Source organism: Corapipo altera, unplaced genomic scaffold (genome assembly GCF_003945725.1).
Source record: "Corapipo altera isolate COAL_440 unplaced genomic scaffold, ASM394572v1 61411, whole genome shotgun sequence".
NCBI lineage: Eukaryota > Metazoa > Chordata > Aves > Passeriformes > Pipridae > Corapipo > Corapipo altera.
In genome coordinates this window covers 5,373,848-5,398,084 of record NW_020884875.1, presented here as the reverse complement: position 1 = coordinate 5,398,084, position 24,237 = coordinate 5,373,848, and the positions used below count along the sequence as shown (strand labels likewise).

Genomic DNA, 24,237 nt, shown 5'->3' with positions numbered 1-24,237 from the left:
TTATGCCATACTCTTTTATGGAGTTTTCCAAAAGAGTATGGCATAATAAACACTTGAAGAAGAGTACCAAGATCAGTGTTTACAGAGCCATTGTGCTGACTACTCTCTTATATGGTTCCAAATCATGGGTCATCTACCACCACCACCTGCGACTCCTAGAACACTTCCATCAATGCTGCCTCCGTACAATCCTAAACATCCACTGGTCAGATTATGTGACCAATACATCTGTTCTAGAACAAGCAGCAGTCACAAGTATTGAGGCCATGTTGCTGAGAACTCAGCTGCGCTGGGCAGGACACGTCTCAAGGATGAAGGACCACCACCTCCCTAAGATCCTGCTCTATGGTGAACTTGCCACCGGCTGCTGCAAGAGAGGAGCCCCGAAGAGGAGATACAAGGACTCCCTGAAACAACATCTCAGCCTTGGCCATATTGATCAACATAACTGGTCTCCTCTGGCCTCAAACTGGGAGGTCTGGAGACACACCATCTATAACGCTGCTGCTTCCTTTGAGAACACACACAGGATCACTCTTGAGGAGAAAAGACAATGCAGAAAGAACCGTGTCTTGCAGAATTTACCACCTAAGGAGTCTTTCTGCTGTGCCTTTTGCAATCGGACATGCCTGTCTCGTATTGGCCTTTTTAGCCACCAACGTGCTTGTAACAAATGTGGATAGAGCTTTTTCCAAATCTTCATCTGTGAAGCTTAGCCATGATGATGATGAATGTAAGTAGTATCCATAGAAAGACAGGAAAAGAAAATACACTGCAAGGTACTTTTAATATTTTCAGTTTGACTCCACTATTGATGTGTGAAACGCATACCTAGGAGCTGAGCTGTAACAGTAGCTGTGCTTCCAGGCAAGGTATTCCTTCCTTTTTTTTCTTTTAGTAGACTGATAATACTGGTTGTAGAGCCATGCATCTATTTCCTAACAGGAAATTAGTGCAGCAGTATCAGGCTGTGCAGATTTTCTGTAAGCCTTGGAGTGAGAGGGAGAAAGGAGATAAGAGAAGGGACAGAACCAAAGACCACAGTTACTTGCTAGTAAGTCCTTTCCCAGTGCAATGCAGTTTCACACTGTCTTTTTGTTGGGTGTGGAGTCATATCTGGCCTTGGCAAGAACCATCTTACAAAAAAAATTTCGTGAAGAACAGGAAATCATTTACGTTAAATGGCTTGACAGTTGAACAGGGTGCAGATTAGTGGCATACAGTGTGATATGTCCTCATGGAAACGATACTGTGAGGGAGAACAGATATTCTGCCTGGCTTGAAAGGAGTAGCTGCTTGGCTCCTTTCTGTTGTCAGCCACCTTTACAGTCAGGGTGTGCTTCTGATAGTTGGCTTGAGTTTCCTTTTACTGAAGTAGTATTGTTCTGCAGACTCATTTCACTCTGATGTGGTTTGCTTCTGAAACCACTGAAGAAGCATCAGTGTGATGAAGTAGCTTGCCTTCTTTATCATTATCATTAAACCGATGCTACAGTGGTTCATGACTAGTTTCTATTCATCACCATGATGTTCTGGTTGCTCAGCACCATGGTGGGACTTTTTTCCAAAACAAAAAAGGCATTTGCAGCCTGAAATGGTTACTAACCAACCAATTGCTGGCAGATGAGTCTAGTGGTGGTATATTGAATATCTGGCCTAGTGACCCTAGTGTAAATTGCAGTCACAGCCACTGAGAACCATACCTCAGCAGTTAAGGTATATGAAGAAGGAATGTCTGTTCTTCTTTATTAGTTCTCATGAAAGCACACTGTTGATGTGGACAGTTAGAAAACTTTTCAGATTATCTCACTGATATCTATTAGTTTCTTCTGTCTGTGATGCAGTTAACTTTAAGACCAGTTCTCCTCATAGATAAGTTTGCTATGGTTTTCATTAGGAAATTTTACTGGATTAAAAGACCTTTGCAAATCTATTGGCAAACAGAAATAACTTTTACCATGTTCTCCTCTATCTATTTACCTTGCACAGAGAAGTTTGGTGGTGCAATACTCACAAGTTTGCAAACAAGGTATTTCAGTCTTGGGAGTTTTGGGAAATTCTTTCTGCTGGAATCAATTTAATATATGAGGTATCTTTTGCCCTCCTGCCCATATTTTCATGTTGTTGCTGGTGGCAAATAATCTGAAGAAGGAAACTCTAAATAAAATTATTTGGGATTCTTCATGAAGTCCCAGTATGTGTTGGAGATAGGTCAGATATTAACAGTAAGAGGCAGGGGAGTCCAGCACTTATAAGCTGTTTATCCTCACAAAAGGATCTGAGGCTGGCCTAAAGTGCTAGGATTAAGGGGTCAGAAAAGTTTTTTGTAAGAGCTGGAATTCAGTTCTGAGAAACTTTTTTTCAAGTAGATTCTGGGCCTTAGGCATATCCTTGAAATATCTCAGAAAAAACTATGTCTCTTGTAAGCCCCATAGGTAACTTTGTTTAGACTTCCATGATGGGTTGACTGAGGCAGTAAGACTTCATCCTTCTGGGTTCTCGTGGTACTGAGGTATAAGTCTGTGACCTGTTAAGGATAAGGAGGGAAGCTGGAGTTTTATGAGGGTATGTGAGACTGTGTAGGCTACTGTGAAGCAATAGCAAGGGAAGCATCATTTGAAGTTTTAGGATCCTACTCTGCACTGTATGTACATTCTGGGTGCTTGTTGTTCATTTTTCCAGCTAAGATAAAACTGCTCTGTTCTTCCAGCTAACCTCCTATTCTGTTCTAGCATGTGTTATCTTTTTATTTTTTAGGATGTAAACTGGTGTCCTTGGCAGACCAAAGTCCCTGCTACAGGAGGTGGAATGAAAGATGGGATTTTCAGTGTCTGGGAAATAAATTGTGAGAAAATCATCCAAAGTGCAGCTACAGATTCTCAGGTGAAATGATGAAATGTCTGCATACTTAGGCTATGTTCTTTTTGTATAGTTGTGCTCATTTGGCAAACTCCAACTGACTTGGAGGGTGGTTCTGCAGTCACAGGAACAGCAGGATTTTTTCTGGATGCGCAATTGTGCTACATTCAGCACTGCAGGGTGTGATTGGATTCAGAAGCTGTTTGTTGTTTCTCATTCACCACTTCTGTCTGCATACCAAACAAAGTGACTGAGGAGGAGATGGTCATACTTCTGATCTTATTTCCCTATTGGTAATAATAGTTTTGGCCAAAGCTCTTCATGTGGAGAGAATGTTGAAGGGGAGAAAAATTTCCCGGAACATAGGGGTAAGGAGAGGTGTAAGAGTCAGAAGGCAAGCATCTGTCTCTGGAGTTTGAAAATTAGGAGACAGAGGAACAGGTTCTCAGCTTTAATAAAGCAGCATAACTGTTGCTTTGCTGGAGCTATTACAACTTAGCTGGGGATGTGTTTTAAGGGCTTTGGTTTTATGCTGATAGGTTATTACCATGTTTGGGGACCCCTGGTGCTCTAGTGGTTAGGATGCAGCACTCTCACCACCGCGGTCCGGGTTCGATTCCTGGTCAGGGAAACTCCCCCGGGCAGATGGAGCTCGTCAGCCCTGTAAGGCCATCCATCTAAGAGAAGGTCACTCTAAACAAACCTACGTCCTGAGGACCTCACTGACACTGTCCAAGCTCGCTCGGCCCCGGCAGATGAACCTTAGGATTAAAGGGTGGGCTCAGCTCAGCGCACACTGTGTCTCACCTAAAAAATCCATTGCGCAGGCTCAAAGGGTAAAGACCTTTCCCAAATCTTTGTTCGCAAAGACTGACCATACATATTACCATGTTTAGATAGGACAACAAGGCAACTGTACTTTCAAGAGCTGTAAGGAATTAAATGATCTTTCTAAAAAAGTGAGTATTCTGCTGTGACTATTTCCCAGTAGCTTGTTTAAACATTGTAGATAACACTTCAAGTCTCTGAATGATGTATGCTACGCCTTTCTGAAAACTAAAGCAGAATTTTAAATTACAATGGATTTGTTCTTTGCTCTGGTTACCCAAAACCAGCGAACTGATGACAGGACAAGGCCTTCTTGGAAATCAGATGAAAATATGGAAGTATCCCGTGCTTTTCAATTCATCAGAACTCTATGGCAAGTGTTTCAGTTAATAGCTTTAACTATTTCAGTTACCTGTCTGTCTAATCAGTGTGGTTTTCCAAGTGCATACCTTATGCATTTGTGTAAGAAAAGAGTAAAGAGCTTCACATCCTCCCTCTGCCTACATAGATGTGTTCATGTGCACAGTCCTGATTGTGGGATTGTAAAGGTTGGCTTATTAAGATAATAATACGGGTTGCTCCTGTGAGATTCCTTGGTTTTAACGATGGGATACTTTCCTATAATTTCTAAGGCCATGCCAGGTTCAGGATATGTATTTCCACTTCTTCCTGAGGCTTATTAGGCCTGAATTGAATCTGCTAATATCAGGTTGCTTCCATTATATTCTAGGCTGATGACTCTCCAGGTGATATAACCTAGATATGACTGCTTTTGCAGCTCATTATGCAAGGATACTGAACTAGCTTCCAAACGCTGTGTGAAACAAATATCCATGTGTTATTTAGAGCTGTTTGAATTTTAAGGAATGATTTTGGCTGTGAAGCAATGTGGTGCAGAGTGTTTCCCTTGTAACCTGCTGCTTTCCTTGCAGCTCTGTAGTTTTATACAGTGCTGTAGGGCTCCACTATACACAGAAGCTGGTCCTTGCTATTAAACCTCTCTGTTTCTGATGCTATTCATGAAAAAAAAGACCAGGTTATTGCTACACAGACACATTCCTGCTTATGAAGACTCTTAATAACTTGCTATAAGCAATTTAATGTTGGAAGAAATTGTGGATGTATCAAAATAAGCTCACAAAAAATACTGTGATGGATGAGATTATTCTAAGTCAGCCTGAGACACCCTTAACCACAGAAGTTTTACATTCAAAGAAATGATCAGATAAATTGTAACTGATTTTCACTGTTTAATGCTCCTGCAAATGCTGAAGACCCCAGCTAACGATGAAGATCCATCAGTACCTGTTGAGTACTTTAGTAATTAAGATTGACTGTCACTTAGCATATTCAGAAAACAACAACTTGAAGATTTTTATAACATTCAGTCCACTTTTGAGATACTTCTGATAGAACTATTAGAGTACTTTGTTAGAAAAAAAGAGAATAATTTGGGCTGTAAATGCCCTCCCTTAGAAAAATTGTTGCAGATCGAAGAAAACATACAGGCAAGCAAGATATGTAATTGCTTTGAAAAATACTTGACCTGAATGTGATCTTGAAACAATGAAATAAACCCAGAAAAGTCCACTCAGAAAACTTTTTGACTGAGACTATTAATCAAATTTCGGTCAGTGTTGTGGAAGTTTTGGATGCCTCAAAAGACTACATCTCAAGCTCTTCCTTCAAAATCATTATAGACAGTGAATGGACACAGTGTAAAGAATTCACTGAGCTGTAAGCTCATGGTCCTAAATATAGAGCAAAGATTATGTACGTTTAAGTAACTTGAGAAGGAGCAAAACCTGAAAATTAATCTCTGCTGAAATAATTTAATGGTGGTGTTGAAATTCAAGTCACAAAGTTTAGGAGGAACTCATATTACTCAGCACCAGGACAGCAGATATTTGCTTTTAGTTACAGTGTCTCCAAAGAGCCATTGTAGCAGGTTCACAAAGTTGAGGGATTCTGTTCATTTGCAACAGTCCTGTGAGGCTTCATCGGGTACCATTGTGGTAAGTACCACAGCTACAGAGGGCTTTACAGTTTCTCACATGTTTATCTCCATAATATTTTTAGCCAGACAAGTGCAATCCTCTTGTGTTCATGGAAAACTCAGGTACAGGTCTTGGGAGGAACATAGGTCACCCACATTCATTTAAGTTGGTCACACATGATTTCTTACCTTCACACTTCCTTTTAGGATGGGCTTCATCTGGTCTTTTTAGAAACTGTGACTCAGAAGCTTTTGTTTTCACTTGTGTGACTAGCTTAGCTATGTGATTGTCAGTAACTCACCCAGCCAGAGAAGCCAATGGGCAGTAACAAGGAAAAGAGCTTCAAATTTCTCACTCCACTAAGTGCCTAAAAACCTCATGGGTTTGCTTAGCATTGGCATACTGTTAGATGATACAGGAGGTCTATGGCAGAGCAGTTTGATAAATACATCTCTCAACAGTCTCAGTTTAGTACCAGACTCTTTCTGCCTTCAGTTCAAAATCAGTTGCTTCTACTGAGGGAGGTTCTTCTATAACCTGGTTGATGAGTTTTGCACAATCTTTGTGGTGCTAGACTGGGGGAGCTTCTTGCCTTCAGTGTATAGACCCAAGATTTACTGCCACTGCAGACAAAGTCAAGACACAATTTCACCAGCTATTTAATGGGATCACTGTTAAAAGATCTTAACAGTAATAGCCAAGTAGCTGGAGACACTATCTCATTACTGTTGGATCAGCTACAAACTGTCTGCAAGGCCTGTGCAGCAAGATGGGAAAGCTCAGAAGTGAGAGACATTACCAAATACAGATGAGACTGATGTTGTAAATGTGTGGAGACTCAAGAGGTCAGGTTCAATGTATTCCTTGGACAGAAATATCTCCTCAATGTGGTGCAGTCCTGTCAGTTAAAGCCTGATGTCTAATAAGAATACATTGCCTTCAGCTCTTTATTAATATGAAAATATTCAACAGATAATCCTAGCTTCCCACATCCTATGCAGCATATTTTTCTGCTACAGTAAAAATGGAACAAACCATAGAGTGGGTGGGGCTGGTGAAAATATCTGGCATAATCAGTGTAGACTTCTGCTTTTTCTTTCATTTTCTTTTGTGCATATTTTATTATACAGGTCACAAAAGGAGAGTCTTGCATATAGCCCTTAGCCCAGATCAGAGCAAACTCCCTTCTGCTGCAACAGGTGGAATGGTTTGTCTGTTGAAATGCCATGAATCTGTGGAGAGCAAACACAGCAGCAAGGCTTTTTAACAATGGTTATTTGAGCTCATTCTTATGACTTCTTTTCCTTGAAAGCTAGTGATTAATGTATTTAGCCTATTCAAGAATTCAAAATATGTGTCTTTCTTCCAAGGGAAACATGGCAAAAGATAGTACAATTTATTTAAGAGAACGTAATTTTCCTTCTCTGTCCATCATGTGAAATGTTAGTAGCTTGTCTTACCCTAGAGGAAAAATATTCTAACTCTAAAGAATAATGTCACATATTTTTTCATTGAATTAGCAAACATGGATCGAATCCACCAGCAAGTACCAGCATAAAGTCTTAGGTGCTGCTTCTAGCTTTGCTTCTTGTAATAAATTTTACATTATCTTAGCATTCCCACTAAGAACAACATGCTAATTAATGTAAATTGCCTTGAATTGTTAAAAGACTGGGATCAGCAGAGACCAGTCTAGGGGTCTATATTCTATGTATCACATAGATCATGGTACAGAATCTATCTAAATATTTCTAGATATCTAGGTTAAATAAGGAACCATAACCAAATTTATTGGGAATTCTTTACTATTTTCATAGTAGTAATGATAACTAGCTTAATTAGGAAACTGTCTTTATTGGATTTTTAATGGTTTCCTTTCCTTAAACCCAACTACTATGTTTGACAATGACTGAAAATATAAAAATTTGCATAATAATTCTATTATTATGCAAAATTATGTAGTCAACAAGTTAAGAAGCCAGATGGATGAGTTAAAGAAACTTGCTGGGTCAAACACAACTGTTAGTTCATTCATTCCTTAAGGGTACCAGTTCAATTCTGGTTGTCAGCAGACTGTGCAGCTGTCACCGTCTCTTGACTTTTATGTAATGCTCACAAGGACCAAACCTCTTGGAGTTTTACAGACATCTGCCCATGTAAGATTTGTACACTGTCAACAGCCAAGGAAAGATGTCAGGACAGGTTCTCAGAAGCTATTCAGATGAAACTCAGTAGTGCTATTCAAAATGTGTTCTGTTCACAGACATCTTCGCAGCTTTGCTTTCATTATTAGGAGTGATGAGAGGCAAGGGGTAAGGGTTCACTCTTGCATTTGTATATTAAAAGCCCTGTGAACTCAGAAATTCATATTGTTTGGATTTCTTTTTTTTTATTTTCTTCCCCCCGCCCCCCCATCAAAATTTATTTAGAATATTTTCTGTAGCTGGTGAAGAATAGGACAATAAGGGAGTAGAACAGTGTCAGTTCATGGAAAGTTACACTGTGGTCAAATGCATGAAAAGACATAGACAGGGCAGAAGTTATCTCTGGAAATGAATGTGAAACTGTCATGTCTTTATTTCTCATGGTTTTTCAAACCTCATCTTCTGCTGTTCATAAATCACGTGGTTGCTAACTTTAGCTCTGTAAGGTTGAGACCACTCAACTGTTTTACCTAGTAAGATGTTAATTTACAATAAATCTGCTCATGTGGTCTTCAAAACACGTTAGAAAATGATAACTTTGATTATCAATTGAGAAATTACTACTAAGAAGCTGATGCCTAAGTATGGGAAATGACTTATGCTGTACCTATCTTCTAATATGAGCATGTTTGTTGCTGGAGATTTTATCAAACACTTAGAATCTGGTTTAAATATTCAAAATAGTATTTTAAATAATTCAAAACTTTTAGAACTGTTAAAAACATTTTTGTCTCCCTCTTGAATGTGAAAAAAAGAAGTGGTATTAGTCTCTTTATGCATGTATTTTTTTTAATTCTCCCAGAAATTCTGTTTCTTTCCTTTGGCAGCACCTGAATTATATTAGTTTGCCCAATATAGGAATAGGTATATAACACGGGATGGGATGATGTGGTAAGGAAGGACCTGACCAATACTGAAACCATGTATGCTTTGTTAGATGTTCAAATATCAAAATAAGATATTGTCTTGGTCTAAGAACTGCTTATATTTTAGTTACTTATTACTCATTGTTGACTTGTCAAACTGTATTGCCCCAGATGTATTTTAACATAATACCTAAAAGTGGGAGAAGTCACTTACTTCAGTAGAACTAATCAATAACCCATAAATATGAGAGAACCTTTTTCATGTGACCTGTAGGTCTGTTATGTGACCATGTTCAAGAAGGCTTTGAAGCGTGCATTTAAATTCCAGGCTGTAACTAATCTGGAGTGAAATAAAACATGTATTGGAGTGCTTTTTTCTGACTGTGCAGAGTGTGCAGTTGCTGCTCTTGCATAGCTGTCTCATTCTGCCAGTGCATAGGTCTTAACATATGAAGTCTTAATCAAAATGTGAAATCCTGGCTTTCTCCCTGTAGAACATGGCATACTTTATGATCATTGCCTGTTATATTGTTCAGGCCCAGGCAGACACAGAAATCAGAACCCATTTCTAAGAGGTCAACTTGTTCTGCATCTGAGGTCTGTATGCAATGGAGGCTGAACCTCCAGGGGTGGCACAGAGGACTAACTAAAATTTAAGTTGCCTAAACTCAAATCTTCATCCCTACAGTCCTATCCAAGGTGGAGCACTGCACAACACGTGGAATCCAAACCTTCAGGTCAAAAATACTTTTTACAAGAGGAAACACATCATTGCTCATACAGTGCCTGTGTAGTCCCACGTATATAAATATAACAAAATAATTGTCTGTAATGTAATGAAATGGATTAAAGAAATTCAGACTGGGGAATCCATTTTTTTCCTCACTTAAAAGCACTAGTCTTGCAGACAGTTCCCTGTTCTGCCACTATGTGGTCAGACTTGATGCTACCTACAGAAATCTTACATTAGTTTGTGTAATGCAGTTTATACCTGTTCATTTCCTCCAATTTTCTTATATAGACCCAGTAAAAAGAAATAGTTACATTCTAGATATCACAATGTATTAAATTATCATAATATTTTTCTTAGCTAGTATGGGTTCTATCTGACAGTGGTGGGATTGTATGCGAATGCGTTCATGTCTCTTGATCAGAGAAACTCTCCACCTAGATAAAAATTCAGTTCTCTCTTGCTCTTTCTTCTGCTTTTCTTCCACAGGTTTACACTACTGGCAGTAATGACAGAGGCCAGAATACTTTTTTTACCATGTAAGTCCAATTTCACTGGCTCATTTTGCATAATTCACTAAATAATGCTTATGTAAAAACACGAATTTTTAAATTATTTTGGGATAGATCCTGAATTTCAAGCTAGAAGAAGAAGGTTGCACATTTTTCTCTTGCGCATTTCTTCATGCACTGTAAACATCTCCTTGGCCAGGACCTCTCCTTCCTGAGGAAATATTGAATGACAGGCTTTGAGTGGGATTTTTCACTGACAATGTTTCTGTCTGTGACTTCTAAGGAAGAGGAAAAAGCAGACCATGGAGGAAACAGTAAGCTGAAAAAAATGCAATAGCAGGATGAAAGAAAGACATTGAAAAAATGAGTAAAGAGCAAAGAAATGAATTAAGACTATTGTATGAGAAGGGTGACATAGCCCTAGAGGTGGGCTAGAGATTTTTTACTAGATTGACAAGGATATTTTTGTTTTCTGAAGCTTTTTTAGAATTAGTTTTTGCCTAAATAAGGGTTTGGTAGTTTCCAAGAATAGAAAAAGTCTGGTATTACTTATTTCCTGTGTCTTTAAAGACAGAATCAATTCACCATTTTAGGTGTTGGTAGCAGTCAGTGGGGCAATTCTCTTGGTTTCACTGATGCAATCTTAGTTTGCTGGTAATTCTTCTCTCTTCTCCTGTTTTGCTTCTGTGTTTGTGTGTGCCTCTGTGACTGTGTTTTTGTGTACTTGTTTGTGGGTACTTGTTTATATGTTCAATCCAAGAGTAAAAAAAAACACTTTAGGAATAAGAATGGGAAGGTGAAAAGTTCTGACTGTGTAATGCTTGTAAAAAATGGAAAACAAAGATGATGTTCATCATCAAAATTTTCAGTAAAGACCTCTATAGTTTAGGCCCTCTCTTTCCTCATCCTTCATTATTCCTCTGAGGCAAAACTACTGTTTCTTCTCAAAAAGATCAGGTTAAGGGAGTTGTGTAAAGAGGTTTTAGTTTGTATTTTCTCATGTTGTGTTGTAAATGGTGCTTTATCACTCATGGTGAACAGAGCAATAATTTTTTAATTAAAATCAATGCAAAATTTCTCCACTCTTTGGATGTCCCCTGCTTTCTTTTATGTGATGCCTACCTCCAAGTAGGTGTGTGAAGCAGAACAAAATGAAACCAAGCCCTTCTGGATGTGTTAATAGCATTGCAAATACTGAAGACTGTTAATAGAGAGACAGGTAGAAACATTTTTTACAATAGATATGTGCACTTCTTGACAAGTCCTTCTTCAAGCACTTAAAAAATTTCACTGCGTATCTGAAACAGCAGTAGTGGCATCATATAATTATATTATGAACAGTGCTTCATGTCAGTATGGTAATACTGATACTCTAGCTGTGACATTTCTTGTCACTTCTCTCGAGTATGGGTTTTCAGCTGATTTCTTTAACATAATGTTGCTGATTTTGGTGTATACAACATCATACAGATAGTACACATACTAGCTGGACTGGAACAGACAGAGCTTTCCATATAATATGGCAGCTGAAATCAGTAGATTTTTATTACCATTTCTTTATTAAATGCAAAGTACATGAAAGAATAAAATCTAGAGGTTTCAAATACAGAACAGTTAGGAAATGCACACTTACAATGTCCCAAATGCAGTTGCTGCAACTTAACTTTCTGAAGACTTGCAATCTACTACACTTGTAAAATCAGAGAGGCTACTAAGCTTTTCAGATATCTGGAGTTGTACCCAGCATCTCACTAAATATCAGGATTATTTGCAGGGTTATATAGAAGAGTGCAGTATATACTCAGCACGCAACTAGATGGATTAGATGTTTTATCAGAAATACTAATCCATGTAGAGCAACATGCAACACAAGAATGCTGGAATCCTGAGTCACAAAACTCCATTCAATGACTCCATGGCTGAGAGTATAAGCTATAAATGCTGTTGTAGCTGAACTACAGCAAGCTGCTAAAATTCGGTGTGGAAATACCTCTTTTACTGGTATAACCATTTTAAAAGACTATTTGAAAACTAGATATTAATACACATATCACTTGCCCCAAACCCAATCTATTAGGCGCCTCCTATGGTTTTCCTTATCCACTGGAGGTATTGGTTTGTGAGTCGAGTGTAGACACCAGGGCCATCAACACTACCACACTTCCTTCGCTTCCCAAAAGAAGTGATGCCTCTCATTACATTATTGCATCTTAAAGGTCCACCAGAATCTCCCTAGGAAAAAAAAAAAAGAAAAAAAAGGTCATTCAAATAAACAAAAGCTAAAAAATGTTTCTTTTAAATTAAATTTACATCAGTGGCATGGAGAAAATAAAAATGTAGGCAGTGTTATCATGGTTTTTTCTCCTTAGAATTTAAGATTTTCAATAGCAGAAAGGAAAAAAGTACTTCAATCTGATCTTTCAAATGTAAGTGAAAGGGAATAAATTTAGCTCAGTGTTAAGGAACAGTTAGTCTTTTTGAAAATGAAGAGGAAAAGCATGAAGTCTTCAGAAATTGATACCTTTTTTTTGTAACTCTTAAAAGCAATATTTAAATATTTTAAAATGTGATAGTTCATACACAGTTGTGCACTTAACTTGGGGCCCAGTGAAAATACTTTTTATCAGCAAAACCGCTTTCAAAGCCCTCTGACATCAAATAATTTGTTCCACTGATGTCAGCTGCTTGAGAATGGGCTTATAAATTGTTTTGTGGATATTTTAATATTTAACTCATTTTATTGAAGAGAAGAATAGCTATCTGCCATGCCTGGATAAAATTACAGTATACAAAATCTGTGAAGATGAAATTACTCTTCAAAAATTTTGATTTTAAGGCTTTGAAGAACAAGCATTGGTAAACTCACTGACATTTAATAAAATTCTTCATTGAACTGGAGAGAGACAAAAATGGTAAATGTGTAAAAGCTAGTACTTTATATTTTATTTTCAATATAGTTTATGCAGATGTACACAGTAAATATACTTACATCACATGAGTCCTTTTTTCCATTCTTAGCCCCTGCACATATCATGTTCTCTGTTATAACAGGTTTGCCATTATAATGATGTCTATCATTGCAGACTTGCCTACTGATGACAGTGATATTGACTTCCCTCAGGGTAGCAGAAAGCGTTTTCTGACGATTGTCAGTTTTTCCCCATCCTGCTACTGTGCAAATTGTTCCTGGTTTGGGATCATCATCTGAAGTAGGCAGGGGAATGAGTTCCACAGCTGCAGTAAGTGTTGCTCTTTTGTGAAGCTGTAGAAGATGTGGAAAAATAGGTATTATGGGGCAGAGTCTAACAGAAGCCCTTGCATGTTAACTGTTGGATCTTTCCCATTATGGTAATGGGGGATTACTGCAATCCCTTCTTGAGATTCCTCCATTCTTTGTGACAGGATTTATGTCATCATACGAATGAGGAAAATGGGTATTCTTTGTCTCATGAAAACCCATTTAGCTTCTGCTGAAATGTTAGCTCTAAAAAATATTTTACTTCTCTGGCTTTCAAACCCCTGAGAGAATAAAATAACTGTCATCACTGGTGCTGACAAAATTGAGAATCAGAGAAGTCAGGCATTTTTAATTAGAACTGTTTTTCAGACAGAACATTAGGGTTTTTAACCAAACTTCTTAGCTGTGCATTTATCTTTATTCTTTCACTGAAAAGCCAGAAACTGAAATATCTTGATCAAGCTCCAGAATTTATCTACTTCTAGCATTGGCATGCACAAGAGAAATTGTTGATTGCATTAGTTACCAGGGCATCCCTGGGTCCCCAGTCTGGTGGATTAGCCAGACTATATCACCCCCACAAAAAGTCACCAGAAACTGCCTTGGCTCCTCTCCCTCACAAGAAGGAAGAAAATGGTACAACGTAGAAGATGTATATTACACAAGTGTTGTATAAGTCTATACCTGTATCAGCATAATGTCATTTTCCTTGGAAGTGACATCATAGCATGGGTAAGGAATTTGCTTTGCAATCCGGAAAATCTGTGTTTGTTTTTCAGTTACTTTCCGTGAATGAGCTCCAAGAATAACTTTGCCTTCTTTCCTGAGAAGAGGACAACGTGATTAGTGGGATTCACTTGCTGTAACTCTATACATTTTTTGCTGTTACATGTGGTGCTATAATGTTTAGTTACTATAGTCTCTTTTCTTGTGCCTGAAAAACAACAGCAATTTAGAAAAATATAAAGTATGACCCTATTTCCACAATAATGAAAACAAAAAATGACTCAGTGAATCAAAGTTCATGCTATCCTATTTCCAGCTTCCCAGGAACTTGACTTTGGATCTATCCCTGTTGTTTCCCTTTGGGAACTGAATGAGGGGTGAATGCATTAGCTTTACTATGGGTACTTGTCTCACCAACTGTGCCTTCTGCAACTTGTGCTGAAAATTTAGAAATAGCTCACTGCACTGTTACTTCACAGATCATCTTGACTGGTCTGCATTGTGTCATTGCTATGCCCTAGCACCATTTCAACATAATTTTCTGAATCTGTATGACACACACCTCATTCCTTTTCTCTAACTATTCTGCAACTTCATTTACTTACAAGATGCTGAAGTGGTGACAGAGTTGTGCCTGCTGAGGCTCTCTGATATAGAAACCGCAAGTCTAGCACTCCTTGGTCAAACAGTCCAAGCAGACCTTAATATGAGACCACAGGTATAGCTAGTTTTGGGCGAACAATGTATCTTGCAGCTGAAGGGTAGCAGAGCAGATGTGTATATTGGCCCTCATTTGTGCTGTACTGTGGAAAACATAACCCTGAGAAAGTGGTTGCTCCTTTCCTTCAGCTATGAAGAGTTGTCTGTTGACTGAGCCATCATTAAGTTAACAATTCATTGTATTTTCTCTTAAATGCAGTCTCATTTGAAAATACTCTTTACCATATGTTAATACAATAGCTTTTGGGCCCTGTGCAGTAGGTCCCATGTATCTCCCTGCTTGGATGAGGCCAGGAGATACATTTCCCAGATGTGTGCAGAGTCCAGTGATTCACTGGCCTTGGTCAGGGTGTTGACAGAGCCTGTGTGAGGTCTGGCTCAGCAGCCGCTCCAGTCCTCCCCACAAAGGCAAGGATGGGTGGGCTGTGTCATTTAATCCTCACTTCTTGCCTGGCTGAGGGATTCTATGGGGCCAAATATCCATTTGCATCCTGAGTTGAACAGGAAGAAGAAACATTGGTGACAAGCCAAGATACCCAGTAAGGCAGAGATCTCTCAGTGTCTTCTGTCATCTCTCTGGAGGATTTTTTCTCCTGTGTTAACTGCATGCTGTCTCTTTCTGTGGTGAACTGCATATCTTTTATAGAATAAAGTTACAAGAATTTACTTTTGTTTACAGAGCAGCAGTTTAGACTGGCCACTTGTCTGGACTCGTGTACTGGTTGACTGAGAAAACAAGGATAAACCATTCCTCCAAAATCACTGTTTCAGTGTTGCTATTCTGTGCTTGGATGCAGCTAGAAGCTTTTTAAATACCTCTTCAGAAGCAGTGAAGATCAGTATACCGTATTATAATATTTTTTACTCACTGAAGCACATTTGCTGATATAAACTATAAAACACAGTAATCAGAACTTGATCATGATCATGCTAAGTGCACAAAATCACAGGCATACTAACTCTCCTACTTGAACAGAGATAATCGCTGAGGACAACCTCTGAATCAGAGTAAGAACTTACACCTTGCAGTGGGCAGCTGTTAACACCCAGTTTTTCTTGATCAAAGCTCCTCCACAAACAAATCTTTCTCGTTCCACGATTTGTGCCATAAATGGTCTCGAGTGTGGTGCTACTTCAGTTCCTCCAATGATATCCACACACAAACCTAAAAATAAAAATAAACCACAACACACACAGCTGGGCTAACTAATACTGTAAGACACTTGAAGTCTCTTAGGAAGAACATTACAAAGTATATAGACAGAAGTATATACATATGTCACAACGATGGTCTTCAAGGTACACTTTTAAATTTGCTCATCAGTGCTACTTCATTATGTTTCAATAGGACTGAAATTAGATCAGTAGGGTGAGCTTGGGCAACAAGAACACCAAAATATTGTTGCTTTTACTCATATTTCTTTTCTTGAAGATTGTTGATATGATTAATTTCTTAGCTTTCACTGTGAGTAATAAACTCAGATTTGCCACATCTTAAATATTGTAGCTGGAAGATAGGCTAATATAGTGTAAGTCACACTACAGAAATTTGTTTTTCAGAAAAAGAGAAGATCAAGAAATCAATGTATGGATATATCTCTGGAGAGAAAGATCAGGTAATCATTATGTTAATTCCTCAGAACTTTTCCAGATAACTTGTCCTCTTTGCAGCTTAATTAATACTACCCATTCAGAAATTTTGTTTGTATGAAAGATCAAACACATACACACAGTGGAAAAGAGCTAATGATAAGAATTCAAATAATAGTTGTGACTACTTTCTTTACATTAATATATATTGACTTAACTGGAACTCTGTACATCAGCATTTACCTTCAAAAGGATTGAACTGGCTACTTACCTCCATGAATTACCAGGAGAATGACAGCAGCAAAGGTGTACAAAGCAAGGAAAGCACCCATGATTTCTGTCTGGTGTTCCTCCTTATTCACTTTTTAATCTGTCTATCTATCTCTGTGTGTGTGTATATATATATATATATATATATATATAAATGAAAAGGATGTGGGTTTGGTTTTTCCTTTTAAGGATATTTGACATCTCTAACCATGACAAAGGCAAGAAATCCTCCCCAGCAATGTATGTTAGAGCAGAGGGGTTGGTGAGAAATTGCATCATCTGCTGTGGTGTGAAGACAGGCTCTTCCCCCTCTTCATGTTCTCTCTGTAGCATTTGCAGAGAGTTAGTATATGAATACTGGGGTGAAACCTTGCAAGCCACTATGTATCTAGTTACACAGTATTACTCAGCTCACATAAATTTAGGCTTGATTCAGTTGTCCACGTGAAGTCATATAGGTTCATTCCAGAACCTCAGGTGGCTTCCAGGTCAGAGATGAATTCCAGACCGCATCAGTGAGTTACCTGTGCTGTTCAGAAGACCCTCAGAGCCTAGGAATCTTAAGTTTACTCCTTTCAGCATCTCATCCTACCTTGTTAGCTTTTCACTGGATGAGATCCATATAGCACTGAGTGTGGTTTAGTGGCCAAGAGGTAAGGATATAATGCCATTTAAAGTGTCTTAAAGGTGTTTTAGGTCTGTCTTCTGGAGCAGAAGGTCATGGGTCTTCTGCAGATGCTATGGCAGATTGCAAACCCTATGCCCATGTCTGGAAAACCCACAATCTCTCAAATGTCAGTAAATGCCCAGTTTTATCCAATTCAGTTTGAGTCCTGAAAACTGGGTAATTTGGCACTGGAACAAGCTCCCCAGGGAAGTGTTCACTGCACCAAGTCTGACAGAGTTCAAGAAGCATTTGGACAGTGTTCTCAGGCACATGGAGTGATTCTTGGAGCTGTCCTGTGCAGGGCCAGGAGCTGGACTTTGGTGATTCTCCTGGGTCCTTTCCAACTCAGCGTATTCTATGATTCTATGAATAAATCTTATTTAGAGCCTTTTAAAGCCACAGTTCTTCACTTCCAAATATATACCCAAATAATAGAAATATCATTCATCGATATTAAATAATTGGAATATCAAGTATTCTATTACTAACTAGGTACATTCAGTGAAATGTCCCTGTCACACAGATTGAAAGGTTTCTTGAAGACTAGAGCCCCACTACAATCAGCCTGCAGAAAGCTTCTGTATTTTAGCTGTGGCACATCTCTGAGCTCAGTTGGCCCAGCCTCATGAGTTTTACCTGTAGAAGACCTTGGGCAGACAGCTTGCTCAAATTTGCTGTTGCTCTCCCTTCTGGGAGAGAGAGTAATTGTTGGAGATTTCCCTGAAAAAGGGAGGTGTAGGTTTATTTTTAGAGATTGTGGAGCTCTTTGTCACTGATGTGTCTTTGTCAAGACAGAACAACCTGTGTGACAAGGTGAGAGCTCCATGCACTGCAAAAGCTTTTAATGTTCTTTCATTTTTCTCACTACTACCACATCACCTGTAACTATCATCACTTTGTAGCACTGTTGTTCTTTTTTACAGTGTTCTCCTGTACACAGTATCAGCAGGCATCATAGATACAGTTCTTTCTTTTATGACTTATAAATATTTCCCAAAGTCTGATTTTATGATATTTTAATTAGCAGTTTTACCATGTTGAAGCTGTTTCCTCTAGACTATGCATGATCAGGCTGAGCACTTGTGAGTAAAAATCCTGTACACTGAGACCTGCTTAAACTTATAGTTCTATACTCCTATGTGAGGTGCCTAGTAAAAAGAGGTTTGGTATGTATCATCCTGTTTTTACCTGATCTGTTTTCAAGGAAAATCTATTTGGAATACACAGAATAAAACATTAGCCAATGTTACTAGGTGTTTTTCAGGTAAATATGCATAGGTAAATCTATGCCTACCATCTAAACCCAAATTTTCTATAGCCCATTTATATTTTTTTCCAATATCTAAATGTACTTCCATTTACTTCTAAATCTTACTTACTTCTGAAGATATTTTTTCTGTAACTCCCATGGGTATTAGCATACCCATACCTATTAAAAAATCCCCTCTAGGACTGGTACATTCATTGAAACTGATAATTAGGATTAGGAGTATGCAGCCTAAACTATTATATAGTAACAACTCATCACTTTCTGTGCAAGTTCCTTCTGAACAACTTCTCTGACTGTTCAGATAATCCCTGATGGCACAGGTATTGATACGCTTAACCAGCCTCAAATTTTGTACCCAAATGCTTTTGTCAGAGTGTCCTCCTGTAACTTCAGTAGTTGAGGCTGAAAAACTGACATAAAATTTTAGGATGTGCAACAAGTTGGCTAGGCTCCTTTGGTTGTGTCAATAAGTTAATTTATAGTCAAGTTTAGAATTTATTGGCAAAATTATTTACATGTAAAAGGAAACCCCAAAGCCAAACTTCTTTCTTGAGATGATTTCTTTTATTAGCTCCTCTGCTGCATACTTAATTGGTCTTCAGGAGGAGTAACATTGTAAATAAAATGATCCATTCTTTCTCCCTACAGTTCCCACAAAGCAAAACCACTGTCTTGGCAGAAGCCACCATATGAGTAAAAGAACAATGAGTCTACCCAGCTCCTATTTCCAGCCCTTGCCTCTGGGGAAATTTGCTATGGGCTTTAAGCCCATGTGTCAGTGAATCAATTTTGTCTCTGTCCAGTACTATGCTGAGGTGTTCTATCTCTTATTTCATACTCAGTCATTTTGATAATTTTTCTTCCATAGTGACTATATTCCTTTTTCCTTCATGCTGCTTTCTGTGGTGCTAAAGGTGAGCATTAGGACACAGGTTCAGGGGTCCAATTTAAACTGCACCTCTAAACCTTCCAGAGCTGCTGGTGTCTGACCTCAGGCAGTGTCTCGGCTCATCTGCAGGGCTGTTGCCTTGGGCTGGGAATGGAGGGCAGCTGAGTGGTGCAGACTGGGCAGCTGCCAGGAGCACAGCAAGGCAGAGCTGTGATGCTTTCTCTGTCTTCTCCTTGGGCTGCCCCATCCTCAAACCCACCCTGGTGTGTCTGGACACATCCCTCAGTGGCTGGGAGACAGACTCCCAGGGACTCACTGGGGAAGGGACAAAAACATATGCTTGAGCATACCTATTTTACTTTTTTCTCTGGTACCAGTGTCTCATAATACTCACCAGGTTGTCTTTTCTGCCTCAGATGTTCATCTTCCCTCTTTCCATCTATTTACTGTGTGATATCACAGGAAAATGGAGTAGCAGAGAAATATAAGTAGTTGTAGTTAACTCAGAGAGTCCTCAAAGCCTTGAAACAAATCAATGTTACTTCTATAATGTTGAATGTGCTTGGCAGAAACAACCCAGCCTTAGATATTATGCTCTAGAAACACAAGCCTTCTCCTGACTGGCCAGAACACGGGTCTGTTTCTTGTTTTGACTCTTATACTGCTTTCTAAGCTAGCTGTTTAGTGGGAGGGCAAAGTCATAAAGGACTCAAACATGATTATGCCTTCAGGTCCCTCTCTGCAGAGTTAACCTACAGTGGGCGAATAATTCCAGGATTACATGGAGAATAGAGAGTTACTTTGGGGGAACTAGAGCTGGCTCTTTGAAGAACTGATGAATTCTAAAAGTGACGTGTTTTCTTTTAAAAGAGCTTTGGAAGAGTCTTCTGAAACATTAATTGTGTTGCATTGTGTACATATTTTCAAACTGGATTATAACTAGTAAGATTCTGTACCATAGAAATAAGCATTTCAGTGTTACAATCTCATTCAACAATCTGGAGAGCTGCCATTTTCTAACTCTTGAATAAAAATGAAAGCTAGCTGTTTTGGGCAAGTTACATTTTGAATTCTTTCTAAAGATACTGAATACAATAGCAGGTTCTGTAATTTTTTCACACAAGGGTAGACTGTTTTTTTTGTAGTGGTTTACCCACAAAGCATGCAAAACCTGCATGCAGACACAGAGGTTTGCAATATAGAAGTGTCTTTCTCACCAATTCATCTTTTTCGTGTGACCACGGATTAGATATTTTGTTTGCCTTTGATACTTGTGTGCTCCAGGGCTTTCTGCATCTGAAACCTGCACCCTCAAAAACTACTTCTAAGAAAATACAAATTGTTCTGTCTTACGTATGTGTGGCTTCTTTATGTTCTGTGGGTTCTCTTCTTCTGGACTTCTCGGTGGTGAGGGTCCCACAAAACACAGAGTCCAATGGATTAATATACATTCAGGAGATGCCCAGGCACCTCCCATGGGGGGTGAAGCTTTGCAGTGTCTTGCAACTGACTCTGGATTTTTTGCATCACTTGGATCACGTGCAGTCCTCTGGTGGTGGAAGGCCTCAGGAATGAGTCTGGGGGATGCTTTGGGGGTCTTTGATGGTTTATGAGCCCTTCTCAGCTGCCTCTCATGTCAATGTCCCATGTGTGCATGGTCTTCCCAGAGAAGGAGGTTTATTCCTTTTATTTTGTGAGGAGAGATTTTGCCATCACACATCAAAAATCCTCCTCCTCCTCCTCCACCTGCTGAGCCCAGGCTAGGGCTGATTCTTAGCACAGCCGCTGAGTTTGGCTTGCTTTTTGGACACATACTACTTCTCTGAGCCTTGTTTACTTCTCATTAGACCTGAAATAATTGGACAATAGTCTTATCTCTAGTTTCTGTCACAGTCCAAATTCCAGTTGGGAGACATATTTTTGGGTGGTGGTGAGGAAGGGTGGTAGGGTGTTAGTGTGCTTCAGTGGTCACAGATGGCAGTTGCTCCTTTGCAGTTTGACAAAAAGTCTTCCTATGGTTTTGACAATGTTTAAGACATTAAGAACATTTCTTTCTCTCACACTCATGTATTCATTCTCCCATTTTTTTCATCACCTTGAAGATAGCCTCTTTCATTCTTCTCACAAATTTCCTTTTTTGTTGTTGTTGCTGCTTTTTTTTTGTTTGTTTTGTTTGAAGTAAAAAATGCATCAAATTCCCTGAAACATCTAGGTGTTATTCAGGTATTAGGTTTTATTCAGGTTTTATTAGGGGATTCAAGAAACAGGCAGGTTTTAAAAAGAGAATCTAAAATTTCCTGTAGGGGATATCTAAATAGAAAAGACTACATTGCAATTTACACTGCTCGTCAGCAAATAGCAGCAGCTGTGACAGCTGTTTGCTCTCCTGCTCTCCTGATCTCCCTAGCTGCTTTTACTCTACTGCCAAGATGTAAGTACTCATCTAAGGGTAAAAATATCCAAATTCCCAATTCTTCTGGACAACATGTAGCATAATTGCACTTCTGTTGCATTTCAGGTGGCTGCATGGACATTATCGGAGGACATGTTGTGTGTCCTCACTCCTGGCCTTATATCCTCGCTCCTGGCTGCTATCCAGAGTAAGAATTTAACAGTTTTTTCTGGAGGAGCTCTTGTGGAAAAGCAATGGGTTTTGACAGCAATGCATTGTGAGTAAATATCTTAAAATGGGGCAATTTTAAATCTTCATTGAGGTGAGGCATGGCGTGAAAGGCTGTAAGGTGAAACAAGGTGGATATTGATTTTTTTTATGGATTGTTAAAAGCTGAAGTTCTCTCACTAAAATGATCCAAGAACTTGTAATTCTCTTTTAAGCTGCTGTGATAAACTGACCTGCATTGTGTACAGTTACCTATGTTAGTCAGGATACATACTGTGGTGTTAAAAGACCAAATTATTTATTTATGCATCTGAAACAGTAATGTCTTAGAAAACGGAATATGTCTCAAGCTGCTTTAAACAAATCTTAACTGTGTGCCTGAGACTAAGCCTCAAAACACTCTGAGGGGTGAAGCTGAATTAGATGGAAACACTGTTCTTCCCATTTATGTGACCTGGGCTCAAAAAACCAGAATGTCACTCATGACTGTGACAAGGGACCTTGCCCTTTCGACAATTTAACCATGAGCACAAATGCCTCTTCCCCAGGTGGGATACTCCAAGGTCAGCACTGCTGCTGGACAGCTGACTCAGGGTAAGGAGGACATCTACTGTCCACATTAGGAAGTAAAATGGCCTATTTTTGTTAAAATGTTCTCTGGATTGTATTTTAGTTCTCCAATTTATTCTTCTTATTCTGAATATCTAAAAGCAAACCAATTAAAATAAACCTGTGCAAACCTAACATCCTCAAAAAAAGCGTGGGCAGGTTGGCCAGGCTTCTTCCATTCTGCTAATCTGAAAATAGAGGTCACAGTTCCTTCTGAGTGAATTTGACTTTCACAATTCTTCACCTGAATCAGGTTTGGTTGTAAGGCCAGAAATATTCACTCCTAGCATGTGCTGTTTTGGAAATTTACAGAAAAAACCCAAGTCTTGCTTTTTGGAATTAAGGGACTTATTAATGGGAGTTTCTCACTCTTCAGTCAGTAAGTCAGAGATACACAGTCAGCTACACATATAAAAGTTCAGATTTGTGAGCTGTTCAGTGGAAAAGGCACTGGCTCTCTCTGATTCTGTCAAGGGTGTTCTCTGGTGACTGGTTTGGGTTTTTAACATGCGCATTGGTTTGGGCTGCTTGTAAGCCTTTGTCACTGGGCCAAATTGAATCTGTCTGGTTTCCTTCTCCTGAGCTGTAAGACAATGCCCACAAAAAATGTGCCAACCCCTATTCTATGCCTGGTCTACTCTTAGCAGGTGCAATTGCAGTGCATGTAAGACTTCCTAACTAATGAATCTTATGTGTTAATCATTTCTGAAAAATGTTTGTCTTGGATAAAATAACATGAATTCATCAACATGAATCTCTGTGTGGCCTGTGAACAACCTGTCAGAGTCTCAGAGATGGAGTTTTGAGAGCCTTATAACATTCTCACTGAGCAAGTCTGCTTTGTAAATAAAAAGAGAAATTTTTAGACTCCAGTACTGCCTTTGCAGATATTTTCATAAGCAAACTTTCATATACAAATACATGAATTATATCTTTCAGTGAGACATACTGCTAGAATGAAGAAAATCACTTTTTTTCTAATTCAGAGGTTAATGAAAGGCATCAGTACCATCAGTCCTTGTGCAAGCAACTCTCCTTAAAAAGCTGGAATATTTTTTCATGAAATTAATTTCAAACTCTGAAAATCTTTGAAGGTCAGTTATCATACAATTATTTCACCAAACTATATTTACAGTAAAGAAACATTACTCTGCAGAGGAAATACAAGCTCATGTCAAAACATTGAAATGAACAATATCCTTCCCTATGTTTTAATCATGTTGTTGTAAAGTGAAATTATGAGTATCATGTTACACATCTTTTGGTTATCCTGAGAGATGTTGCTCAGTTCCTGTAGTGACTTTCTCTCCCCGTACTTTCTTTAAATCACAATGTCAATTAATCAGAAGATAGAGTTCTTCTTAGAGCTGATCAGCATCCATTGCTGCAAAAGAACAGCAGGTATTTAAGGTTATATGCTCCTTTCCTAATCCTCAGTATGGCTGGTCTTCCAGGGAAAATGGTATAATGCTCCTCGAGGTATTGTGTTAATTAGTGTTGTATTATTATAAAAGGAATTTTGCTGATGATCATTTTGGCTATTCTTTGATATTGAAGAGTACATTGTTTAGAGAGCTTAACAATATCACAGAACACCCTGCTTTTGGTTGTACTAATCTAGATAAGGGTACAGGATCACTGT

At 38.8% G+C, this 24,237-nt stretch overlaps 2 protein-coding genes across 2 annotated transcripts in view; one reads left to right on the top strand and one right to left on the bottom strand.

The window, feature by feature from the left end:
• The window catches only part of CDC20B (cell division cycle 20B), a 20,935-nt gene extending 13,984 nt beyond the window's left edge, over positions 1-6,951 (top strand). The window contains 5 exon segments of the mRNA XM_027634484.1: positions 1,496-1,668; positions 1,671-1,783; positions 2,758-2,883; positions 3,925-4,060; positions 6,815-6,951. Coding sequence (XP_027490285.1) covers positions 1,496-1,668; positions 1,671-1,783; positions 2,758-2,883; positions 3,925-4,060; positions 6,815-6,951 — 685 coding nt within the window.
• Positions 6,952-11,540: 4,589 nt separating this feature from the next.
• LOC113943376 (granzyme A-like) lies at positions 11,541-16,646 on the bottom strand. Its single transcript, XM_027635054.1, has 5 exons — positions 16,542-16,646; positions 15,701-15,845; positions 13,919-14,057; positions 12,986-13,258; positions 11,541-12,228 (listed from the first exon to the last, which is right to left on the bottom strand). Exons 1-5 carry the CDS (start codon positions 16,600-16,602, stop codon positions 12,070-12,072), a joined length of 777 nt encoding a protein of 258 aa, XP_027490855.1. The 5' UTR covers positions 16,603-16,646; the 3' UTR covers positions 11,541-12,069.
• Positions 16,647-24,237: the final 7,591 nt, after the last annotated feature.

Coding starts and splice junctions, on each gene's coding strand:
- LOC113943376 (XM_027635054.1), bottom strand. CDS start 16,602: ATGGGTGCTTTCCTTGCTTTGTACACCTTTGCTGCTGTCATTCTCCTG. Junction 14,058..15,700: donor ACAGCTGCCCACTGCAAGGT/GTAAGTTCTTAC, acceptor TCCTCTTCTCAG/GAAAGAAGGCAAAGTTATTC. Junction 13,259..13,918: donor ATGACATTATGCTGATACAG/GTATAGACTTAT, acceptor CATCTTCTACAG/CTTCACAAAAGAGCAACACT.